This window comes from Bos taurus, chromosome 6 (assembly GCF_002263795.3).
Source record: "Bos taurus isolate L1 Dominette 01449 registration number 42190680 breed Hereford chromosome 6, ARS-UCD2.0, whole genome shotgun sequence".
NCBI classification, from domain to species: Eukaryota; Metazoa; Chordata; class Mammalia; order Artiodactyla; family Bovidae; genus Bos; species Bos taurus.
In genome coordinates this window covers 60,536,253-60,550,884 of record NC_037333.1, presented here as the reverse complement: position 1 = coordinate 60,550,884, position 14,632 = coordinate 60,536,253, and the positions used below count along the sequence as shown (strand labels likewise).

The 14,632-nt window shown below is 39.3% G+C and overlaps 1 protein-coding gene and 1 non-coding gene across 28 annotated transcripts in view; one reads left to right on the top strand and one right to left on the bottom strand.

Annotated features, from left to right (window-relative positions):
• Positions 1 to 14,632, bottom strand: part of LIMCH1 (LIM and calponin homology domains 1) — a 351,668-nt gene that overhangs the window by 24,882 nt on the left and 312,154 nt on the right. For all 27 annotated transcript variants that reach the window (XM_015471586.3, XM_015471590.3, XM_024993553.2 and 24 more), the window contains 3 exons: positions 7,136 to 7,226; positions 5,853 to 6,016; positions 3,629 to 3,734 (listed from right to left, as the gene is read on the bottom strand). In XM_015471586.3, the coding sequence (XP_015327072.2) occupies positions 3,629 to 3,734; positions 5,853 to 6,016; positions 7,136 to 7,226 (361 nt within the window). The remainder of the gene's footprint in view (positions 1 to 3,628; positions 3,735 to 5,852; positions 6,017 to 7,135; positions 7,227 to 14,632) is intronic.
• Positions 11,833 to 11,904, top strand: TRNAG-CCC (transfer RNA glycine (anticodon CCC)). Its single transcript has one exon. It is a non-coding gene; the product is annotated as a tRNA-Gly (tRNA).

Here is a 14,632-nt window from a genome sequence, read left to right as displayed (position 1 = left end):
CTTTTGGGCATCAAGGACGGATGCTATGGGAGACAATTCCTCCACAGACTGGGCGGGGTGGGGGTGGGTTCAGGATGATTCTCATAAGGAGTGCACAACCTAGGTCCCCCGTATGGGCAGTTCACAGTAGGGTTTGTGCTTCTATGAGAATCTAATACTGCTGCTGATCTGACAGGAGGCGGAGCTCAGGCAGTAACGCGGGTGATGGGGAGCAGCTGGAAACACGTCAAGCTTCACCTGTTCGCCCGCTGTTCACTTCCTGCTGTGCAGCCCAGTCCCAGTTGGGGACCCCTGTTGTAGATGTACTTTGTAAGTACCTGTATTTAAGAATCTATGTATCACAATAAAACAGACACAAAACCCAAAGATGTGGACAAAAGTCCATAGATGGGCAAGTTTATGCTATTGTCTTTGGTTCTGGTTTGGATTTTAGGGGCTCATACTTAAAGGTAACATTTAAGGTGCTGAATCTCAATATGGAGGGAGAATGTGCTATGCAAGGGCAAAATGCAGAGCTGACATTGCTTTTGGAGAGCACTAGAAAAAAGTATAAAAGACAGGAGAGATGAGTTCAATTATTTTTACACACTTTATAAAGGTTACTGTGGAAGTCTGTGGTGGCAGTCACATATGCGTGCAGCAAAACGATGTATATGTGTGTATCTCTAATCGGGTAGCAGCAAACAGACAGAAGCTCAAGGCAAGCATTTGCATCCTGAACGTTTGTGCTGGGCTCATCTGTCATCATTCTCGATGCAAATAAAGACATCAGTTTTTAAAATGTGCACATATTTCCCTGAAACATCCATTTGAGCTATTTTTCTACTGTTGGGAGACAGTTGAGAAAAGGAAATTGTCATCTTTAAATGCATTTTATGAATGTTTTTGGAGTATTTAAAGACTATTTATGCACTGTGTATGCTGGAGGGAAATCTGTGGAGCGCCACTAGGCCTCCAGTAGATCTGTGGTAGCCCGTCTGATCAGCCCAGAGACAGAGGACTCAGTGGTGATGGTGGTGACATCATCGTCCTGGGGAGAGAATATCAGGTGTGGCTCCCAGATTCCTGATCCCAACCCGACAGGCTCCTCTGGACTTGATGTGCAGCCTCTGACTAGTCACTTAAATGTGCACTGACTTTTTATATCTGGGCAGAGCCCTATACTTGCCCCCAAATTAAAGACAAATCATGTCTTTTAAGAATACATTGATTAGAGGCCTTTTGCTTCTTGAAAGATACGAAGAAAGAACTTACCAAACAAGTATCACGTTACTTGTACATCTACCAGTGATGTCCTTGGTGCGCAACTGAAACACATACTTCAAGCCTGAGGTTTCCAGAGTATGATCCCTGTGTCTGTGGCATCAGCCTCAGCTTGGGGAACTTGTTAGAAATGCAAATATTGTGGCCCCAGGCCTGACCCGCTGCATCAGACATGGCAGGGGTGCAGCCCAGAGGTCTGTGTTTTAACCAGTCCTGGAGAGGACCCTGTCACACACTCATGCTTGAAAATCACTGCTTAAGCTATATCTCTATAATACAAACACTGCTCTTTGAAGGAGAGCATTTGAGAAAGGTTTAGTCCTGCCTGGCACCTTGCTTTACACTTCCACTCCTATTCAACTGTTCTGCAGCTCCTAGATTATATTATAGCGCTTATTCTGGGCCAGCTATTAAGCTAAATGCTTTTTATCTCTCTCTTTTTTTGTTTATCCTATCTAATTCTTCCAATGGCCCTATGAAGTTTGAACTACTATTATTTCTAGTTTACAGACGACAGAGATTAGAAAGAACTTAGTGGGGAAGATCACACAGATAAGAACCAGAAGAGACAGGATCTGAATGTGGGCCTTCTGTCTCCAGAGCCTGCAGCTGTACTTACAGTTCCATGAGCCAGACAAGAACTTGGAACACGTGTATGACAAATATAATCTCATCTTGAAGAATGATTTTGGAAATGCTCCAGTGCTACTGAATGTTATTTTTTAATCATTCACCTTAGATAAAGCATGAAGTCAAGTCCCTTAATTCAACAGCACATTTTATAAAACTGAAATGCCTTTCAACAGATAATGAGATGGAAAAATACATAAGACAGAAAAATTAATTAATATGGCTTAAAATGTCTATTTCCTCTTTATATTACTTATGTACAAAAAAGTGCTAGAGATAGGGCAGAATTAAAATCTAAATGTGAACAATTCCTGGCCCGGTTGGGAGAATTTATTTTTGTCCATTCCCTTCAGGATAGGAGGGCTGACAAATTTAAATCAAATGCTTTGAAGATAGTATTAAACTTGTTTCTACATTTAGAAGAAGTTAGGGATCATCAGTACTTGTGCCAATTAATTCCCTCCTGAGTACTTCCTATTATGCAGTTAGAGCCTAACTTATTTCCCAGCCATCAACAAAGACTAATGGAAGCCAACGCAGGTTCTGCCAAATAGCTGCCCAGTGTGGAAAAGAAAAGTAACAAATCCCCAGTCACAATGACCTGTACAATCTCTCTTTGCCTGGATCGATAAATCTATAAAATGTACTAGGGAAAGTACATTTAAAACAAAACAAAACAAAACAAGAAATCTTACAGTTTTGCCTCCTGAAGTCTAGCCACTTTCACATCACACCGGTAAAGAGAAAGAACTCACAGCAGTAAAGCCAGTGGTCTTTCTCTTGTGAAGCAGTCCCTACAAATCACGGATCCTCAGGACCCATCCCTCCACTGTTCACATCCTTAAGGCTCCTTTCTAGTGGTGTGGGAACGTGCAGTCCTTACCAAGGTAAAGGGATTCAAGCTGGGCTTCTAAAAAGCAAAGGGGGTGAATTCACAAGTAAATAGGGCCTGAAACCCTGGGGAGTTTGCAGTAGTCACTGTCATTCTAACACCTTCATGGGTCCTAAACACCCAATATTTTTTGAGGCTACCACTCTCCACATTATATAAAATCAAAAGTATTCAAATGTACCAAACAAATGATTTATATTAAGATATATCCTCAGTCTATATATATATATGTACAAAAGGTATATATATATGTGTGTATATATATTCTTGGCATAAAGATTTTTGAAAAGATTAAAGTTTTGGTTATGAGTAACACATTTAATCTATGATCATGAATGATTTCTCAGTAATCATCATGCATATCCAGAAACTATTACGGAGTAAGGAAATCTGACTTCCTTCCAAAATCATGGTCAAATCATTGTCAATTGTTGTCAAATTAAATGAGTATTTTTAAGAAGACTAGAGATTAATAATTAACAAATATTGAAGCTGACATGATAAAACTATTAACGTTATTGATTTTTTATCCTGTAATTTAAAAAACATTTTAGAGGTAACACAAACTATTTTCAGGTATTAAACACTTGTGTAGGTCCTACTGCGCCTGGCTGACAAAATGGTCCCAGCAGCTGGGGTTCCTGGTTAAGCCAAACAGAGAATGTAGCCCCAGCTCTCATTCTGATTTTATTGATTCAGCCATCATGGACTCTGGGAAAACCCAATAGCTAAAGGTACATCAACATAAAAAAAAGGAATCTGTCTTTATAATAAAGAGTATTTCACTACAAATGGGCCCAGCAGAACATGTAGAACTAAAACAAAACATTTCCTTCTTTTTACCTTGAGAATTGAGATTTGGCAAAGGTGACTGGTTGGTTTCAGGCATTTTGTCTAGAAATGGAAATGTCAGGGTTGCCTCTGGCTCGGGAGATTTTGGCTTTACCACCTGGAACACAGGCAACAGACACAAACATCACAGGTGCTGGCCATTAACACACGCACAGGCGGAATAAAACTTAAAAGCCCAAACATCAAAAGCATAAATAGAAAATGTGGTCCCTTCTCCAAACCCCCTTCATGCTTTCTACCTTAATACAGAGTTCAGTTTCTCATAGAAGTCAAACTACAGCATAAAAATTTGATGATCACTTTGTTTCAAATTTGATGACCACTTTTCTTCAGACTCAGAAGACAACATTCTGTCTTTGAGATTATGCATCACTCTGTCTCATTTTCTCACTGGAATTCACCACAGTTTCGTGGTACTACATAATACTGAATTTGTAATGTCAGGAAGTAAGACGTTCCACATAAGATTTAAAAAAATTTTAAACTATGTTAGTGTTAAATATTAAAGTAGTATTACCTTCTAATGGGCATTATTCTTGAGATGCTACGTAACTTCCCACAAAGTTGTGCAAAGCGCATTAAAGACAGCATACTGTGCGTGTTGACGAAGAAGCATTATTGTAAATAACTGTTATATCAAACAGTGCCACAGGGACATTGCCCTTAAGGCATTTTTGAAGCAGTTTAGCCCACATAACCTTATGGTAAATAGTTTCAAAATTACAGGCTTAAAAAACTTTTATGTTTGGTTTGTAAAAATAGATGTTTCTGGTTATTGCTATTGAATGGCCTTTGGTAGAACACCTCCTTCCGATTTGTTGCTTCTAATCAACTGATTGCTGACTGAACAGATAACCAAACTGACAACTAATATTAAGAGTCAGAGATCAGCATGAGAAGCGTGGCTGTGTCAGTTCACGTCCTTCCAGCTCTTACAGGACCTTCTCTGATTCATTGGCTGGTGGCCTTGAAGAGATTAATTTGATGGCCAGTGGGTCAATGAGGTTTTAGAGCACTTGTTTCATCATAAGCTTATCTCTTGTTTGGTCCTCAGGATGATTCAATGTCTAGAATTTCTTCTCAGTAGGATTTTATTTTTCTTGATGACTCTAATATATTCAACCCTAGTGGAATCCTGAGGAAAATACAGTGAGTCATTCTGTATTATTGGAGGTCAAGCAGGTGTCCAAATGAACTTCAGCGTTAAACATGCAGCAAAACTCAAGACCGAGACTTACCAAAGTTGACAACCCTCAAATCTTAACCTCATACCATTTTCCCCATAGTGGAGTCTTGACAGAAACCTGTGTCAGATAATGCCTGACTGTAAGTGAAACAGTTAACCATCAGCAGAAATGCTCAAAATAACCACTATGTAAAAGCTCAGCCTGTGTGCACTGATACTTGGATTTATAAAAGCAACACTCTCAAAGGAAGTCAGAAAATAAAAGCTGCTGCAACCACTGTCATCCTCTTGCCTTCTTTCTCTAAAAGATAACCATGCAATAGGGAAAGGAGAAATTCACACGGTGTGAAAAGCATTGGGTCCAAAGACCATTATGCCATTTGCTAATGAACTAGCTGAAATTCTTAAGCTGGGGTCCACAGAGAAGAATTCATGTGATTATATGTACTTTGTACCACTTGATACCAAGGAAAACTTGGTAATCCTGTTCATTTTATGGTTTAAACAATATTATTCTGAGAACACTGTTTGCAGATAGACAAAGGGTCCATGGTGCGTGTATGTACACACACACAGAGTTAAGAACCCTTGAAAACAATTTTTTCATAGTCCTTATAGAAGGGACTCGAGCGCTCCTTTGCGCCTTCTGCCAAGTGAGGACACAGCAAAAGGATGGCCGCCTATGAACCGGGAAGTGGATTCTTACCAGACACCAAATCCACGGGTGCCTTGGTCTCGGATCTCCCAGCTCTAGAACTGAGAGAAAAATTTCTGTTGTTTATAAGCCACCCAGACTATGGGTTTCTGTTATAGCAGCCCAAATGTCTATACAGACATCTTTCTACATACACTTATTTTTTTTCCCAATGAACATGTATTATATTTGCTTTAGGAAAGTATACATTTTAAAGATAGGAAAAAAGATCAGGAGAGAAATTAAACCTTCATTGTGAAGTGGTGCCGCGGCAGCAGCCGGCAGCAGCGTGAAGCCGCGAGAACTGCGGGCGTAACGACTTCAGTCCACCTCACCTTTTGTGACAGCACCAGCTCCACCTTCCCACTCATTTCATTTTCTGGCTTCTTCTGCTCTTTCTCTTCTGGCACCTCATTCTTCAGCTGAGGGCTGGGTGAAAGCTCCACAAAGGCCACGGTTGGGCTGGATCTGGTCACAGTTGTTGTAAAAAGCTGTGGCTCTGAAATGGAGTTACGTTCAGAAATGTAAAGGAGATTAAAGCTGCATAAAGGCTCGGTTCTGCCATACCACAAAGCACACTGAATACATGTCTTGTCCTGGGCAACCTGGAGTTGGATCACAGTGCGGTAAGAGGCACAGAAGAGCCTCGGATGCTGGGATTCTCTAGGCTTTTTCATGGTATTGTTTAAAAAGTCAAGCAACATATATCAAAGAATACCACTATGAAAATCTAAGTTCTGAATAAGAGTCCCAGTTTACATATGAATAACAATACATGAAACAAAATGCTGACACAGAATATTAAGAGGTGGGTTGGATGGGAGAACATTTACAGATAATTTCTATCTAAATTTCTATCCAAATGAATGGCAACCTGACTCCTCCTTTTGTATTTCAATACTCCTTTTTAACACCAAGTTTTCGTAACTGGAATGTGTTAAAGATTGTGTAGTTTATATAATGCAATGAAAATTGTGTTCTTGAATATATAAAGTGGGTGAAAAAGTCACCATCTGAAGGGGCATATTGAAGTGTGGAGGTACAGTATAGTTTGCAAAAGTATATGCTAAAATGTTTAGTAATGACATTTCATTTAAGATGCTGTTTAAAAATAATTTGGTATTAAAGGAGGGTGAGAAGTTTTCATATTTTATCAAAAGAAAAATGTGTTTAAAATATTGAGAAATACTGCTTTAGGAAGAGTGAGTCTCTATGTGAACTTACGATTCATATTTGCCACCTTACCTTATTCTTTCAAATTATTCACCAGTTTTGCTGTTTCAGGATCTATTTTTATGATATATTTTAAATCTGTCGTATCTATTGCTATTACTGTGTTAAATATAACATTCAGTTTTTAGCATTACTTATTTTGAGAAATATAATCTCTTTGTAATGATGGAGATAAACTTTCAAAAATAAAATAAGGAAGCAAAGACACTCAAAGCCTTGCTTTTTTACAAGATAAATCATATGATCAGAATTTCCCCCAGGACGCCACTAGGTGACAGCACAACCACACCAGTTAGAGACTCGCCTCATTCATTGCCTTTCTTATTTTCAATATAGTTTAAGAGTTACGATTGATCTTTAAAACTAGTCTGTTATAGAAACAAACCTGATGGGGCAACTTCTGTATTCCCTTTTTCTGCTTCTTCACCATCATTTTCATCTTCTCGACTGTTCGCTTCAGTTTCTTCAGTGGTGGCCTAAAAGAAAGATTTTCCCACCTTGAATATCCCTTTGAAGGTTCTAAAACGTGAAGGATTCCTTTCTGTTTTTTCAAGTAGTAATTTTCAGGCCAACAAGGCAGGCTGCCTGTATGAATCCAGTCTCTTCTATTCCCAAGGCAGCTTCAGGTGAAAGGCTGGTTTTGTCAGGAGACATTCCGCAAAGGAGAAGAGCAGTGCTGAAGCAGCAGCACCTCGTGCAGGCGCGAACCCCCACTACTCCAGCCTCCTCTGACTGCCTCCAATGCACATCCCCACTTCTTCCTTCCTTTCACCACCGAATTCTCAAAATCGTGGATTCCACCCACTCACTCCCAAATGCCTTTAAAGTTGGCTTAGGGTCATATCACCAGTGAAAAAAACATATTTCAAGGTTGCAATTAACCTCTCAGTAGCTTGCCTTCAGCACAGACACCAGTGGCACTTAGCATTGTGCATTTTATTCCCAGAGTCCTCTCCCTTCCTGGGCTCTCAACGACTCTCTGTTACCTAAGTTCTGATCCCCATTCTCTCTCCCCTTCCTTCTCTTCCTCCCTTCCTCCTCCTCTTTTACTGGTTATTCCTTTTCTTCTCATTCAAATATGGGTTATTCCTAAAAACTTCAACTATTTTCCTCCATCAGGATCACCTTCAAATGCATCCAATTTTCCCATGAATTCATCACGGCATTCTCTACCCATTTGTGACTTGTACTTTTCATCTCCAGTCCCGAGCGTCCAATAGAGCTTCAGTTCAGCTGAGCTGACCATCAGCATCATGGTAAATGATGCTCCTCCTCCAAATCTGATACTTTCTGTTTATGGCATTTGTTTTCCCCAACATACAAATTAAACTTTGAAGTGTTTCTTGACTCATACCTTAAGAGGGTCCACCTTCTGTCAAGTCTAACACAACAGCCTTCATGTGCATCTCTTTCTGTTTCTACAACCAGGGCCCAAGGTTAGCCTTTCCTTCCTTGTTCTTCCACTAAGGTGACTCTTTGATTTGTTGTCTAACCACCTGGCACATCACCGTGATGCTCCTCTCCCTCATTAGTCCCTCAATTGTATCAGTTTTATGCTTGATGGAATTAATAACATTAAAAGAATGGGAAACAACCTAAATGACCAACAGTTGGCAAATGGTTGAATGAGTTACTGTATATCCGTAAAAGGAAACACCATGTAGTTGTAAAAGTGCTGAGCAATAGTTAATGATACGTGAAAACACTATCTAACGTTAAGTTAAAAAAATGTGACGTGTACATATAGTATGGTGCCTACATATATAAGATTTTATATATGCTATGTGTATGCGCAAACATACTTGCTAATAAGCATATGAAAATTATATAAAAGTAAGGAAATACACTAAAATGTTCATAGTGATTATCTTTAATGTTCTTAAATTTTGGATGACTTTTTCTTCTTTTAAAATGTATTGTCTGTATTCCAAAGTGTTCCATGATTACTGTTATATACTGCTTCTGTAATGAGAAAACAAAATCAGTGTAACTTTAAAGTACCTTCAGTTGGAAGCCAGTTGACTCTAGAGTGAATTCCAAAATTCCCCCAGTGATATTACAATAAATGAAAAATAAATAAAAGTCTGAATTAAATGTGGGCTAGAATATCTGTCAATAACCAAAGAGAATAAGTTAAAGACTACGGTGCTTTTTAGTAACAGTGTCTTATTGTAAAGGGCTAAAGTTCAATTTTACAAATTTCAAGAGGTTTTTAAGATAAAGAATAAAACTGGTTTCAGAAAAGGCATTATTAAATACTTTGTAAAATACGGCTATGGGTTCTCAAAAACCTATGAATTTATTGGTCTCTCACAAGTATACATATTTTACTCATAAATCAAAGTTTTTCTTTCAAGATACAAAAATGAAAGCCCTTTAAAGTTAATGCTTTGGTGGAAAGTGTTACTTAATTCTTTAAAAATAAAGAAGATTTATGCAAAGATGTAAGAATGGTTCAACATATGCAAGTTGATAAACGTGTATACCATGTTAATACAATGAAGATAAAAATCATATGATCATCTCAAAAGAAAAAGCACTTGACAAAATTCAACATCCTTTCATGATAAAAACTCTCAACAAATTAGGTATAGAAGAATGCTGTTTAGTTGCTCAGTTTATGTCTGACTTTTATGACCCCATGGACTATAGCCTGCCAGACTCTTCTGTCCATAGGATATTTCAGGTAAGAATACTAGAGTGCATTGCCATTTCCTTCTCCAGAGGATCTTACAGACCCAGGGATCAAACCTGCCTCTCTTGCACTGTAGGCAGATTCTTTACCACTGAGCCACCAGGGAAGCTGATAGAAGGATGTACCTCAACACAATAAAGGCCACAACTCACAAGCTCATAACTTACATTATACTTAATGGAAAAAAGCTGAAAGCTTTTCCTCTATGATCAGAGCAAGCCAAGGCTGCCCACTCTCACCACTTCTATTCAACACAGTACTGGAAGATCTAGCCAGAACAACTAGGCAAGAAAAAGAAATAAAAGGCATGCAAATTGGAAATGAAGAAGTAAAATTGTTCCTGTTTGCAGATGAAATGATCCTGTATACCAAAAACCCTAAAGACTTCCCTGCTCCCTCAGAATGTTAAAACTAAAAATGAAGTCAATAAAGCTGCAGGACACAAAATCAATACAGAACTATACAAAAATTAAATTTTAAAAAATCCTACTTACAATAGCATCAAAAAAATAAAATATTTAGGAATAAACTTAACCAAAAGGTAGAAGATATGTGTGCTGAAAATGATAAAACATTGATAAAAGAAATTGAAGACACAAATAAATGGAAAATTTTCTTGTATTCATCAATTGGAAGAATAATTGTTAAAATATCCACATTACCCAAAGCAATCTATAGATTTAATGCAATCTCTATCAAAATTCTAACAGAGTTTTGCATTTCTGTATTTTTCACAGAAATAGGAAAAAACAACTATAAAATTCATATGGAAATATGAAGGACCCAAAATAGCTAAAGCAATCTTGAATAAGAAGAAGAAAGCTGGAAGCATCACACATCTTGATTTCAAACTATATTACCAAGCTACATCAATCAAAACAGTTTGGTACTGGCCCAAAAGCAGACACATAGATCAATGGAATAGAACAGAGAGCCCAGAAATCAACCCACTCTTTTACAGTCAACTCTTTTTTGACAGAGACACCAAGAAAACAAAATGGGTAAAGAACAGTCTTTTCAATAAATGGCTTTGGAAACACTGGATATTGACATGCCAAAGAATGAAATTTTACACCATACGCCAAAATCAATGTCTAAATGGATTAAAGACTTAAAAGTAAGACCTGAAGCCACAAAACTCCTAGAAGAAAACAGGGGCAAACCTCCCTGGAACTGGTGTTGGCAATGATTTTTTAGATTTGACACCAAAAGCTCAGGCAATAAAAGCAAAAATAAAAAGTGGGACTACATCAAACTAAAACATTTCTGCACAGCAAAGGAAAGAATAAAATGAAAGGTCAATCTATAGAATGGAAGAAAATATTTACTAATCTTACATCCAATAGAGGATTGATATCCAAAATATATATGGAACTCTAACAACTCAACAGCAACCCCCCAATAACCCAATTTAAGAAATAGGAAAAGGACCTGAATGACAGTTTTCCAAAGATATACAAATGGCCAACTGAAGTCAGGTATATGAAAAGATGCTCAGCTTCACTAATCATCAAGTCCAAACCACAGTAAGACATCACCTCACACCTATTAGGGATCATTACTATCAAAAAAGTCAAAAGATGAAAAGTGTTGTTGAGAATGTGCAGTAAAGGGAACCACTGTGCACTGATGGTGGGCATGGAAATTGGTACAGCCATTATGGAAAACATTGGGGGGGGGTGGTTTCAAAAGTAAAAACAGAACGATCCTATGATTCAGCAATTTTACTTCTGGGTAAAGTAAGGGTACCCAAAGGAAATGAAATCAGTATCTCAAAGATATATCCTATTCCCATGTTCACTGCAGCATTATTAACAATAATCAAGATATGGAAACAATCAAGTGTAGATGGATAAATAGATAAAGAAAGCATGAGTGTCTATATATATTATTCATATATTCAGATATATAAATATGAAATTATACACACATACAGTTTGTATATGTACACAAATACTAATATTATACACACATATATAGTGGGACATTATTGAGCCTTAAAAAAGAAGAAAATCCTGCCATTTGTGACAATATGGATGAACCTGGAGAACATTATGCTGAATGAAATAAGCCAGGCACAGAAAGACAAATATTGCATGATGTCAGTTATATGAGGAATCTAAAAAATTAGATGTATCTTACATCAATAAGACATATCCTGACTTAGAGATGCTCCAATGTGGCAAATATGCCCCTTGGAATCAATGAAATAAGATAATCCATGAAGACCTTTAGATACAATTTGTGATGCTATGATGCAAAGGAGACAAAGTCCTCAAGCACTTCTTCACTAAGGGTTAGTTTACTAGCACACCTTACCCCAGTAATATTTTACTTATGCATGACTAACGCAGAACTTCGACTTTCAAGAATGCTTACGTGGGAATTCCCTGGTGATCCAGTGGCTAAGACTCTGCACTCCCAATGCAGGGGCCCAGGTTCAACCCCTGGTCAGGGAACTAGATTCCACCCACATGCTGCAAATAAGAGCTCGCATGCTGCAGTGAAGATCAAACATCCTGCATGCCACAACTGAGACCCCATGCAGCCCAGTAAATAAATAAATGTATAAAAAAGGATGCTCACACTTCTGGATGCAATTCTACGTGGCTTAACACTCAAATACTGAACTCTCAGATGACGCGGTTTATCTTCCCTTAAAATGGTGCTTTAAAGATTCTACACTTGTCACTGTAGCCACAATCAATATTTACTGGATTTTCCAGGTGTCAGCACTTGACATGGATTATCTTCTTTGGTCCTCAGAGCAAGCTGATAGAGTATCTGCAAGTATGATTCCCTTTATACAGGTGAGGAAGCTAAGGCCCAGGAGGCAAAGTGACTTCCCTGGAGTCACTCAGCTAGTAGGCAGGGGAGGTGGGAACCCTGCCCTGTGCTGGCCACCACGATTCTCCGTCATCTGGGCTTGGAGTCACACCCACATCCAAGTTGTCCCCAGTATTTAGCGGATTCAATCCCTAGGTCGGGAAGATCCCCTGGAGGAGGGCATGGCAGCCTACTCCAGTATTCTTGCCTGGAGAATCCCACGGACAGAGGAGCCTGGCGGGCTACAATCCGTAGGGTCGCACAGTGTCAGACATAACTGAAGTGACTTCGCACGCTTGCACATTAAAAGGTTTTGAGCCATAAGAAGCAATCCAGAACCTGAGAGTCTCAAGTTTATTGCTGAAATGATTCAAACTGCCTTTTCCACATCTTTTCCTTCTCATCCATCCTACCTCGTTCTTTTCATTGTGCCTCTCGCCCATTTATTATGCAAAAGATGAGAACTCTCTGGAACCTCTCAGAAAAGGGGGCCAGTTTAGCCAACTCTCCATTTCCCAGGGTGGCTTGAGACTGAACCACTCCCAGCCATCACCTTGTCTCAGGGTTTTCCATTCAGTCCAGGTTCTGAAGGGGGCAGAGCCCAGCACAGTATCTGGCACACAGCAGACATGCCATCCATGTCAGGGAAGCACATGTTAGATGCATCATTTATGGGATTTATACTCTCAAGCTTGGTTTAAATGCATATTAGTCATAAAAATCAGGCTGTTACTAACAAAATACTCAGGATAAATTAAGAGAAAAAGCAAACTACAGCACATTTTGAACTATAAGCCCCACAAAATATTTTATATACACTGAGAAAAAGAGGAGAAAGACATATTTTTGAAGAACCTTAATTTCTGAGTGGCTGGAGTAATAGGTAGTTTATATTTTCTTTACAGTTTTCCAAGTTCTGCAATATATACATTATATATATATACATGTAGACAGACTATAGGTACTCCAGATGGGTTAGTCTTTCAGTTGTGTCCGATTCTTTGTGAACACATGGACTGTAGCTCGCCAGGCTCCTCTGTCCATGGAATTCTCCAGGCAAGAATACTGAAGTGGGTTGCCATTTCCTTCTCCAGGGGATCTTCCTGATCCTGGGATCAAATCCGGGTCTCTTGCCTTACAGGCAGATTCTTTACGGCCTAAGCCACCAGGGAAGTCCTGGGTACTGAAGGGAGATCTCCAGAGCCAGTTTAACTCCTGCCAGGATACTCCATCCTAAAGGCTTGTTAATGTTGTACTCACATCATTACTTCAAAGGAAATGAGTTCAAAATTGACAGTTTTAACCAGTGCTGATAGACTCAGACTTGCCCGAAACACACCCGCCTCGTTGCAAACTGTGTTTTACGACCCACGCTTCCCTTTGGTTCCAGCTGAACAGAGGAGAAGCCTTCCCTTCTCCAATCGGTAAACTGTCTCAAGGATGAAAACAAGTAAATAAAAACAGATTCCCTGGACACGAATGAATGAGAGCACAGAAAGGTTGCAGGAGCCTAAGCCAGGAGTTGGCTTCCCCTTGACTGAGAACACCATCCAAGCTGGCTCTGGTGTCAGACGGAGCCCTGCGGCCATGGGTGGGAGGTGGCAGTTTCCTGGCTTGAGAGGGACATGGTCTGGCCACAGATTTACCTGACATCAGACTGCTTGTTTTAACAAGAAGCTTACTGGGGGACCAGCCCAGACAGCGGCTCTGTGGAACGAACTGGAAATACAAAGCAGGGGAGGAAGGATGGTCCTGAAACCCAGGGCTTGCGTGGTCCTCCTCCTAGGACGGAAGAGGTGCCAGAGCTTGGAACAACCATGCATCCTCTCTGTGTCAGAAGACGCGATGTCCGAGGTGGTCCCTCCCTGAGCTACTATTCAGTGACTCTGATGGATTTCCCGGCTCCAGTCTTGAATAATTTATCTGGACACAAGCCTGGAAAACCAGTTTATTTATGTCTTGGCGCCAGGGCCCAGGTGCCACATATGCCACGCACGTGTTTTCCCCTTTTGCTTTTATGTTACCAAAGATCTATTTTCCCTGGACTAAAGAAGATCTACATGGAGAATCAGCCTTTCCATTTGTTAAGCTTTTTCTTTTTGCTTTAAACATTCCAGACCAAAAATTATCCAGGTCAGATGGGCTAGGTTTGATTTTTTTTTTTTTTTTAATTTTCCCTAATGTATACTTTCTTGAAGCCTGGAAACACTCCTACACCCTAATAACTTTAATGACTTAAAAAGAGCATTAAATCTAATGCTCTTGAAACTACTTCTAGATGGAGAAAAACAGCTTCTGGAGAAATGTTTGTGACATTTGACATCTAAAAGGAATCTGCAGTTGGTCACAGTTTAAGGAAAA